The sequence below is a fragment of the Puccinia triticina genome, chromosome 4A, assembly GCF_026914185.1.
Source record: "Puccinia triticina chromosome 4A, complete sequence".
Taxonomy (NCBI): domain Eukaryota; kingdom Fungi; phylum Basidiomycota; class Pucciniomycetes; order Pucciniales; family Pucciniaceae; genus Puccinia; species Puccinia triticina.
Genome location: NC_070561.1, coordinates 1,459,596 through 1,471,062, shown reverse-complemented (window position 1 = coordinate 1,471,062; position 11,467 = coordinate 1,459,596). Strand labels below are relative to the sequence as shown.

Sequence of the window (11,467 nt, the reverse complement as noted above, 5' to 3'; positions counted from 1 at the left end):
GAATTCCAGGTCCCCAAATGGCTGTACTTGTTTTTTTTATTGGTGGGATTTTTAAGCATACAAGGAAGCTTCAAAAAACTCCAAATAAATTCACAGAGGACAATAATAAGCTTTTCTATTGATTGGTCAAAAAATAATTTGAAAAAGTTGCGCCCTTCACGCGCAGTGCGCGAAGTGTTTGCAAACTTCGCGCACTGCACAGTGCGCGAAGAGCTTTTCGCAGTGCGCGAAGTAAGTCCGTATAATTATTAATTACAGAGAATAAATTTGGCGTAAAAAGTAGGAGGTAAGCGCTTAAGCTGATTGGCTGCTTGTCAGAGGCGGAGGTCTTACGGCAACTACTTTTAAGGATAAAGCTTGTAAATATGCTAATAAGGGATTTTTGATATTTTAAAGGTTTAATCCAGTGGATTTTACGTGCTGGGGATGGTTTTAAAGGGAAAAGGGGCTACAATAGTAGCAGAGGAGAATATTCACGGTAACCTACAGTTTGTAGGCGGTGAATGGTCTGGGGGATCTTTTCCTGAGGGGCAAATAGGCCTCTATTTATAGAGGGGACTTCAGTGGGCGTAAACACTGAGTCCTTTTCTCCCTATGGGAGTATCCAGGGGTTTAGCCGTGAAAAGGGCTTGGCTGTGGGTAATTTAATTGTATTGTAATAGACTAATTTCCCTGACTCTGTCACATGACATGTTTATAACCAATTGTCATGTGAAAGAGCTTCAGTAGAAGTCTACATAATACTTTCACGGGGTATTTTTACACGAGTAATATTACTCATTAATGTACAACAGTTTAGTTTTATGTACACTGTTTGTTTTACTAAATTTATGTATGTAATACTATTTTTGGGCGCTTTCTGGGGCCAATTCTTATTTATACAATTAATACATGAAGGAGTAGGAATAAGGGGGTACTTTAAGTGGGTGACCCCCCTTAGTTTATGATGAGGAATCTGATTCTGCAATAATAATTTAATAATAATTATTATTTACTAAGTTATTGCAGTCTTTTGGATACTTGTTGTATCTCTAAGGCTGACAGGTTTCAAGGGTGCTTATACATCTTTGAGCACATGGTTCTAAGGAAACACTAGAAGAAGGGGGTAACATGTGATCTGGGTAGATGTTTGAGACTAGGGAGAGGGTTTATCCAAGAGAGGGGGAGTGTGGGAAGAGGGAATACTATTATCCAGGGTATGACCATTGAGTGGGGATGTTGAGGGCCTTGGACTTTGCTGACAAGGGGGCCAGAGGTGTGGGATTTAGTCTTGAGGTGTGACAGCCTTGTGATTGATGCTTGCTGGTTTTCTGGGTAGATCAGGATTGGCTTAACACACCGGAGTGATCCCTTCGCCCAGAGGTGTGTACACCTCCTCAACTGGAGCAATCCCTCCGCCCAGAGGTGTGTACACCTCCTCAACCGGAGGAGTCCATCCGGTCAAAAAGCTTGTGCACCTCTTTGACTGGAGGGATCCCTCCGGTCAAGGAGGTACTATACCCCCGGGAATCCGGGAGGAATCCCCGGGTCAGCGAGTATATTGATTACCGGGAGGATTCATCAATGGCTGGGAGGACTTCCTCCCGGTCATTGATATAATCAATGGCTGGGAGGACTTCCTCCCGGTCATCAATATAATCAATGGCTGGGAGGACTTCCTCCCAGTCATCAATATAATCAATGGCTGGGAGGACTTCCTCCCGGTCATCAATAAATAATCAATGGCTGGGAGGACTCCCTCCTGGTCATCGATATAATTGATGGCTGGGAGGACTTCCTCCCGGTCATCGATATAATTGATGGCTGGGAGGACTTCCTCCTGGTCATCAATATACTTGCTGCGATGACCGGGAGGAAGTCCTCCCTCCTGGTCATCAATATAATTGATGGCTGGGAGGACTCCTATAATTGATGGCTTGATGGCTGGGAGGACTCCCTCCCGGCCATCGCGATGAGCTTGCTGACTGTGGTAATTCCTCCCGGTCAGTGAGTGTATGTATTGCTGACCGGGAGGGATTTCTCACCGGCAGTGAGTATATCAGAGCGGGTACCCGCCCCTGCACCCGGCACCCGCCAGCAGGTACCCGGTATACCCACCAAGCACACGCCGGCGGGTGCCGGGTGCGGGTGCGGATGTTGAGATTTTGCAAAATTTCAGGTGGGTACCCGCACCTGTGGTGGGTACCCGGGTGCGAGATGCCATCTCTAATCTGGTTGACTCATCCAACACGGCATCAGCAGAGTGGTCTGATGCCATATTGGATATGTGGTTCCAACTAGTTTGTACAACATGGCATTGGCTAACTTGACACAAGTCCTGCTGTTTCAGGTGGCTAGGACTAAACCAATTTTGCAAAGATTTACCAGAAGTAAAATTCAACTATACTGAGCATGCTCAGCATTTTTCTTTTCTTTTTTCACAAAATGAGTGCAAAAAGGATTTTTATTCATTCTGGGAAGTTTTGGGGGTTGAGCATGCTCAGTTTAGCTCAATTTTGATTACTGCACATGTCATTTTGCTAAAAAAAAAGCATTTTCCCCAACCCAAGCCACAGATTTTTTTGGGGAAAAATTGCAGATAATTCTAGTGCACTACAAACATTTATTATTTTGCCCAAAAAATAAAACAAAAGTCAACATGAAAAACAAAAACCAAAATTTCACTCAGGAGCATGCTGAGCCAAAAAAAAATGAAATATCCCAAACTGAGCAAAAATCATTGGACAATGTTTTGGGATGGGTTTTTTTCACAGGCCTGGCGGGCCTGGAGCGGGCTTGAGCAGGCCTTGAGCGGGCCTGAGACAGGCCTTCCCCAAAAGCACATTGGGTCAGTATTAAAGGAGTTTTGCCTTTCCCTGGGAGCTGCTGGGGCTTTTGATGGGCCCAAAATTTCAACATGGGCTTTTGGTGGTCTAGAAGTATCAAACCGGGCCACTGAATAGCCCATGGGCCTTTGAATTCCCAGAAAGCCCACCATGGGCCCCCACATAGCTAATGGGCTCTTGGTGGCCCATAAAGATCCCCATGGGCCAACAGATACATCCATCCCTGGTCACTTTCGATAACGATTAAGTAAGGGGAGCTGACGACCAAACACGTTGTCGGCTTGGAGGGCAATGTCGATCTTGTAGAAGATACTTGAATAAATTATTGACAAAATCCTTAGACGACGAGTTCGCAACTCGCCATAATTGATGTTAGATCGATGGCTCCTTGCCTCCCTGGTAGGAAAGAAGAAAGTAACAGATCATGTAGGAGCGAGCCGGGTGTCAAAGAGCGCCCTCACAGGAGGCAGTAGCGAAAGTGTCAGCGAATCTTCCCTCCATTGAAGTCTGCCGACTCTGAGTGCTTAATGAGTGTTTTCTGGGACGTACTCCTCCCCTGTTTCATTTTCTTCATCAATTTTTTCGATTACTTCATTCTTTCTAAGGCCCCCCACTCATTAACTCAGATTTACTATCACATCTTACATTGATATTTTTCAGCGGATAACAAGGAACCACACTCCTTATTTCGTACAATTCCATACAAGTCCACACAATCCTCAATACCATTATCATAGAGAATTTTTTTCAGCAGGTTCATTTGACGGAAAAGACCGTCTATTTCCCATCATAATCATCATGGTTTTCACAAACGAGAACACAAGTTTCAAGACACGAGCAGTGCAGGTTCTTCTATTGTATTGCATCCTCCTCAATCCAGTTGACGCCATGAGTATGGCATTAAAATCCGCAACGGGTGGAGACGGTTTGGGTACAGTAGTTGGTGGGCTAAAACGGGTAGATAATCTGAACTTGGTGGCTGGCGCTGGAAAAGGACTGGGCAGTACCGCGCAGGATTCAACCAAGCTAGGTGACACCGGAACGACAACTCTAGATCTCGCGGCCATGAGAGAAGGTAGCGCAGCCAAATCACTAGCGCAAACTGCGGAGCCTGCAAAAGTTACCGATGGCGCCTCAAAGGTTGCGCATCTCAATGATGGTAGAATGGTCCCATTCGACGAGCCGCGAGTTCAATCAACACAGCAAAAGATCGCGGAACTCGACGAAAAGCTTAAAACTTTAAAACAGGAAAACGATGAATCTGGAGCCATAGACATGTATGAGGGGATATTACACCAGTTGCAGAATGCACGACTCGCGAAGGAACAAAAAGCGAGCAAAGTCGCCCAAGCACCCGAAGTCACCCAAGCACCCGAAGTCGCCAAAGCGGCCAAAGTTACCAAACCTAGGAAATGGGCGCCAGCGTTGAAAGATATCAATGAAGAAGAAACGTTACCCGATGTAGAAGCGGCACCGTTAGCCAATGTAAAAGGGTCAGACCGGGTACGCCTGCCCGTCCCGCGGAAGAACCAACTTGCCTTTGCGCAGCCTGAGCGATATACTTTCAAAGGATTGTCACATCTTTTCCCAAAGATGGCTTCTACATCCAAGAAGTCTAGAATCCCGGCTGAAATCACTACAATCAATCGATTTGTTACACCGAAAGAATTATCTCTAGTGAATAGATTCTCTCGTTCGAATCGAGTGGCTCGACTGGAACGAGCTCAAGCGGATAAATTGAATCAAGCACCAGCGAAAAGATTGGATCGATTGGTGCAATTCAAGCGACGACCATCGAATACATTGACTCGATTATATGCCGCATTCAATGCACGATTTGCGAAATCCTAAGGGCCCAATTATAAACCAGTTTTGGGATAATTTTGGGATTGTTTTCAAATAAGTTTGAAATATCTTTTTGCTAACTTTTTTGGAATTGAAAATCTCAAAAGAACCCAAACCAGCTCAGGGAGGTGGTTTGGGGGAAACTGGTTTACCAATACTGTTTTGAATGTGACTACAGCTCAGCATGCAGATGCCCGCCATACACCTGACCAGTACTTCCCCCCCCCCCCCCCCCCCCCAAGGCGACAGCATATGTAATCGCGCCAGATACAGCCATCAAGGCTGATTTGTGGTTAATTGCAAAATGGACACCATGGATGGATAGCCAGGATGCGAGTGCATCTATTGATGCCCGGGACCTCATATGTAGCTCGCAGAATGAGCAAGCTACAGGCTCTTGCAGTTGAACCAGGATGTTGCGTGCAAGAATCAGCCTTCAAGGCTGATTCATGGGTATTTATTGGCTTGGAAGAGTCGGCACACATTGGAGGCCAGTTGTCCCCTCAAGTTCGTGAGAACACTGCTGCTGTTGCTGCCATTGTCTTGGGGTATGCAAGCTGACGGACAACTGTCAACAGAGCAACCTTTGGTAGTGTGAGGCTCATGTTCAGTTGCACCGGAAATTCATCCAGCATGGTGGTGGGTTTATAATTTACACTTGGTTTGAAACAGGTTGGAAATTGTTTTGGCCACTGTATCTGCACCACCAAGATAACTTTTTTTGATTTCAAACTTATTTGAAAACAAACCCAAAATTATCCCAAAACTGGTTTATGATTGGGCCCGACTAAGTGGAGCAATCCGCAGTGGAGAGATTGGCCCTCCTGGAGAAGGGGCTTAACGCTCCACTGACTCTCAGGGCCCAATTATAAACTAGTTTTGGAATAATTTTAGGATTGGTTTCAAATAAGTTTGAAATATCTTTTTGCTAACTTTTTTGGGATTGAAAATCTCAAAACAACCCAAACCACCTTGGGGAGGTGGTTTGGGGGAAACTTGTTTACCAATACTGTTTTGAATGTGATTACAGCTCAGCATGCAGATGCCCTCCATACACCTGACCAGTACTTCCCCCCCCCCCCCCCCCAAAGGCCACAGCATATCTACTTGCGCAAGATACAGCCATCAAGGCTGATTTGCGGGTAATTGCAAAATGGAAACCATGGACGGATAGCCAGGATGCAAGCGCATCTATCAATGCCCGGGACCTCATATGTAGCTCGCAGAATGAGCAAGCTACAGGCTCTCGCAGTTGAACCAGGATGTTGCACGCAAGAATCAGCCTTCAAGGCTGATTCACGGGTATCTATTGACTTGGGAGAGTCGGCAGACGTTGGCAGCCAGTTGTCCCCCCAAGTTTGTGGGAACGCTGCTGTCGTCACTGCCATTGTCTTGGCGCATGCAAGACGAATGACTGCTGACGGAGCAACCTGTGTTAGTGTGAGGCTCACGTTCAGTTGCCCCGGAAATTCATCCAGCATGGTGGTTGGTTTATAATTTACACTTGGTTTGAAACAGTTTTGGCCCCTGTATCTGCACCACCAAGATAATTTTTTTTGATTTCAAACTTATTTGAAAACAATCCCAAAATTATTCCAAAACTGGTTTATAATTGGGCCCTCATATTTTGACACCGGCTTTCCTCATGCAGTCAAGTTTCCATACATTTTTTGCCAAAGACATTTTTTTTGTTGCTTCAGGTCTGCTTGTGAAGAGGGCTGTATAGGAGCTGTAGGAGATTGTATTGTATGCATACCGTGCCCGATCTAGACTTCCATGTACATATGCATACCTTGATCAATTGTCATCTCCACCACGGACGCAAAAGATCAAAAGCCTTCCAAAGTTCAATCGAAATATGTTTGAACTCCCCGCCAGCAAGAGGGGACGTCGCCAACTTTGTCAAACTAGTTGACCAAGTGAGTTCGAACTGAGTGTTTGAAGTCCTTTCAAACACCCATCAGATGTAATCCGATGGGCCCATGACTTTGAATATTGATTGGGTGGAGACTTTGAACAAAACCCGAAGTCTCTTCAATTATTTTTTGAATTACATTTGAATATATTTCGAACTCAGAGGTGTTCAAATTATATTTGATTGTTGACTTTGGGATACCTTGGAGTTTCAATCAAAGCAAACTCAATTGAAATTCGAACGTACATTGGAGAGTACTCAATGTTCAATATGAAATCGATATGCCTGGGATGCATGTTGAAGTGTCAATCTAGCACTGCTTAACACATTGTTGCTTACACATCCAATCACCATTGGGGCAACACCACACATCATCATAAGCATACATCTACTGTATTCAACTGCAACATAGCAATGTGTACTTAGCTCAATGGTTAGAGCATCACTCATGAATGTTGAGTATGTGAGTTTGACTCTCACAGTACACAAGGTTGTGGGTTCAACACCCACTTCACTCGGACCTTTCTTTTCACTTGTTCAATAGGTTATGAGCCCAGATAGCGCTATGCTGCTATTCAAATGAACTTGGAAAAGATAGGTGCATTGTTTCTAACCCTGCAACTAGCAAGGGGGAGTATTGAGAGTAGATTGTCTGCTCAGTTGCAGCGTACCACAATGCCAATGTTAAATGCACTTAGTTTGCAACCTCTCGCATATTATGTGTGTCATCACCTCAATCTCATTTCTATGCAATGTGTACTTAGCTCAATGGTTAGAGCATCACTCATGAATGCTGAGTATGTGAGTTTGACTCTCACAGTACACGAGGTTGTGGGTTCAATACCCACTTCACTCGGACCATACTTTTCACAAGTTCAATAGGTTATGAGCCCAGGAAAGATGATCAGCGTAGGGATTGAACCCGTGATCTAGATGTAGGCTTATAGGGGTTTGCGTGGTCTTACAAGTAAGCATTCACAAATTCATCAAGTCTCTATTGTAAGCAAGTAGCGCTCAGGTAGCTCTGGGCTCATAACCTGTAGAGACTGTAAAATGAAGATGTGTCTGGTGAGGGTCGAACTCACGACCTCAGCTATGCTGAGACACATACTAGAGTGCTGCCTTTACCAACTAGGCTACAGACGCTTGTGGCTGCCAGCTGGGTGGTTGGTTGGTAGTGCTCATGGGTCGATCCAACAGACCTCTATACTGTGGTGATACATCATGGTAGCAGACTAACAGACACTACAAACTTTTATTATTTCGCCCAAAAAAAAAATAAAAAAAAAAGTGGGTAAAATAATGGTAAAAAAAAATAAAAAAAACATATTATTAGGATCCAATTTTTTCCCTTTGTATTTCACATCCTCCATCGACAGAAATTTACACACTCCACTTGTGTCTCAAATACATGTTGGTGTCTTGTTTCTTTGTGGCTCTATATTTCACCTTTCTCAGTTTCATTTTTTTTTGGTTTCCTATGACATGCAATTTCATCTTTTTGTTCTCTTCATTATCATACTCTTGGCTTCATTTGGCGCACATCATAAATATTGATATCATAAATAGATACATATTAAAAGCATAACTATGTGCAAGTTGAAAATATTGTTATATACAAGTGAGAAACATTAACATATATATACAAGTTCAGAAAAAAAAACATATTCAAATTTACCCCAAAGATTTATGAAAATATCATAACTATGTGCAATTTGAAAATCAGGCTATATACAAATTTATAAACATTAACGCATCTATATAAGCTGAGAGAATACGCATGGGCCGATTTACCGGAACGATCTTTTAATTTGATTTAAGATGGATTTGATAGGGAAGTCGGACGAGGTGTTAACTTCGAGTGAGTTGAGAAAAACAGGGTCTTGGAGTTGAAGCCAATCCTGGTCAAAGCAAACATGATTCATTTTTTTTGGCGGAGGGAAGGAGCTTTGTGGCGCGTTTTCCGGGCGGCGTCGGGTCCGTGGACGAACCCCTTTGGCAGATGTGAGATGTCCTCCTTTCTTTCTGTCGCGGTACTCATCCAGAGCGACAAAGGCTTCCGTCAATGCTTGACTGCGCCATGGAAGCCGCCGAACTTTGCAAAACTTCTTCGTGTGTCTTTTCGTACCAGCTGAAACCCTTCTTGAAGTACTGGCGACAGGGGCGGCCGACAGTGCTTCGTCGTCTGTTTCGTCGTCACTGCAAGCATTTTTGATAACCGGGAGAAAGTGATTCAAGCCCCCAATCTCTATAGCAGATTCTAGGCGAGCGGCTTTAAGCTTTGTGATTTTATTATAATCAGCATGAGAAGAAAATACTCAATCAGTTGATGGACTATGAATAGCAACAAATGCCAAAAAAAAAATACATTTGTTCGTCGAGCATTTCTTTTTACAATGTTGGTATTCTTTGTCTGCTCATCTGGTGTCCAACTATTCGCGGCCCTGACCCTAAATTCATCCAACAATATTTTAGCTGAATCGGGCTCAATCCGGCCAGTGGATCCAGACAAATGAATTACTTTCGCGCATAACGTTCCTTGACATAAGTTGTGAGATGATAAAGAACTACACCTGGGTCTTTTTCCTCAGGCCGAAGCCCGTCGTACTCGTCGCATTCTGCTAAGCAAACAAAAATGTCCTTGGCCAGATTTAAACAAAGTCGATTTTCTGGCGCAGATAATGCTAAATTGAAGTCAAAACGGAATCGCCGCATCCCTTTTTCTTTCATCATGTCATGCATGATCTTCAGCTGTTCTTGGGAGGCGGAGACATGCCCAGGACCTCCGGTACGACGATACGGAAAATGAGGATCTGAAATGTCTTCACTGCTATTGGAATTCGTCTCGGAGGCTTCGGAGTCGGAGTGAGTATCAGGTTCGGGGTTGTCTCGTGTTGATGCGGCAACGCCTCGCAGCCAACTTTTTTTCTCGCGAGCAGTAGGGGGAGGGGGGGGTAAAATTGCACCCTCAGGCAAGCCAAAGAGAGATTCAAACAGAAGACCTATAAGTTTCTTTATATCCGGAATATAAAATGGAGAATTAACAAAAACCAGCCTTGGATTGCGGGTTGCAATTGGCAATCATGCAAAGAAATATTTAGGCATACTTTAAACTTTCCAGAACGAGAGACAGTGGATGGGTCGATGGTTGAAGTTTGTTTTTCACGGGTCCTTCGTGTGGCTTGGTGGTCTACTTTATCGTGCAAGCCGTCCAGTTTTTCCATGATGTCTTGATAGTTTTCAGCGGCAGATGCGATGTCGTCTTGAATCAGTGATAATTTTTCGGTATGTACCTGCAAAATCCGAAGAATGTCGGTCTGGGTCGCTTGGCTCCACAGATTTGCGGGTGGAGGATGGCGTTGATTGTTATCTTGGGGGGTAACACGGTTGCCTGACTCATTTGGGGATGGATCGTTCCTGTACAATCAATCCCAAATGAATTTCACTAATTAACGAAGTTTACAGTTTTAAAATCGTACCTATCAGTCATTGGAGCATCTGAAGTTTGAGGCATTGGCAAAGGTATGGCCGGAACAATTTCGTCATAATCGTCTGGGAGTGTACCTCGGGGAGTAGCTTCACTTGATATTTGACGGTCTGAGAGGGCATTGCTCGAAAAATTGATGTTGATGGTACTTTGATTTGGAACTCGGTTGGTACAAGAAGGAACTTGGTTGGGACGGCAGACCGGAGTTTCGAGTTGAATCAGATCTGTTTCTCTTGATCCAGAGGCTTTAGGCGTCTGAAGTTCCGGATCGGAGTGGTTGATTGGATCAGCGCTTGAGCTACGGCGTTGGTGCTGTGGATCTGATTCGATCGGTTGATGTTGGTTAGGTTCAAGTGGCAAATCGTTGGGTTGATGTTGACTAGGTTCAGTTGGCAAGGTCGGTTCCAGCGGCGGCAGCTGATGGACTGGACTCATGAAGGATCAGTAATTGAGTTCCACGTATGACAAGCTTATAGCGTGACTTACTGGTTAAGGCGTAAGCAATACAAAGTTGGACTAATTGGGTCTTGCTTTGACCTGCCACGCTACATCCGATGCGCGTAAGAACCTTTGCTAAATCGGCCTCAGATACTCGACTGAATTGAAGCTGAGTCTTGTCAGCCTGAGTGAGTTCGGCGATGGGTATGGAAAATCCCCAGGGGAAAGTGACAACAGGCGGCGCTGTACATGAAGAACTCTGAGTGAAATCAAAACTTGTTGTCGATGCCGCATTCCGATCCTTATCCCGGGGACAATGAGTGAGACGTTTTGGAGAGCGGCCCCGACGCGGCCGCCTAGGAGGGCGTACTTCCTCTTCTTCGTCACTCTCAACGACTAACACTTTCCTTTTCCGGCCTTTTGCTCCGACTGGGGGTGGAGGTGACTGGGTGACTCGGTTTTGCTTTGCTCGCCGAGGGGTCCGCAATCGAGAAGATGCTGTCATACAGAATTACGGTGAAACACTTCAGTTTAATTATGAACTCTTGCAAAAAGCTTAAACCACTTCAGGACATCTACAATCATCGTTCTCCTGCTGCCCCAAAACATCAGTTGATTCAGGGGCGAAATTTCTTCCAGATCGTGTCCGGCGTGAGGTGACTTGACCCCCTAATCTGGGTGGGGAAGGTTGAAGTTTTTTCCGAGCCTGGCCTCTAGGTGGCATAATAATTATTAGCAAGTCGAATAAATCAACAAACTCTAGTAGAATCAATCAAAGTAGTCAAGTTAAATGTAGCGAAGTCAAATAAATTGACGCAGGAAATTCAAATCAATCAACGCGGGAAAGTCGAATCAGTCGACGCAGGAGAATCAGGACAATCAACGCAATCAATTCGAATCATTCAAAGTGGTAAACAAGACTAAGATTGAGGTGGAGGGGACGACGTACTATGTCAA

General features: G+C 44.6%; 2 protein-coding genes across 2 annotated transcripts; one reads left to right on the top strand and one right to left on the bottom strand.

Annotated features, from left to right (window-relative positions):
* Positions 1 to 3,623: 3,623 nt before the first annotated feature.
* On the top strand, positions 3,624 to 6,382 carry PtA15_4A159 (uncharacterized protein; the record flags this gene model as incomplete). Its single annotated transcript, XM_053168014.1, has 2 exons — positions 3,624 to 4,598; positions 6,371 to 6,382. 2 exons carry the CDS (start codon positions 3,624 to 3,626, stop codon positions 6,380 to 6,382), a joined length of 987 nt encoding a protein of 328 aa, XP_053019266.1.
* A 1,993-nt stretch (positions 6,383 to 8,375) lies between these two features.
* On the bottom strand, positions 8,376 to 11,234 carry PtA15_4A158 (uncharacterized protein; the record flags this gene model as incomplete). The annotated part of the gene is made up of 8 exons (XM_053168013.1): positions 8,376 to 8,486; positions 8,577 to 8,864; positions 8,954 to 9,035; positions 9,107 to 9,597; positions 9,693 to 10,002; positions 10,065 to 10,497; positions 10,559 to 11,008; positions 11,090 to 11,234. The coding sequence occupies 8 exons, from the start codon at positions 11,232 to 11,234 to the stop codon at positions 8,376 to 8,378; spliced, it is 2,310 nt and encodes a 769-aa protein (XP_053019265.1).
* Between the last annotated feature and the right edge of the window lie 233 nt (positions 11,235 to 11,467).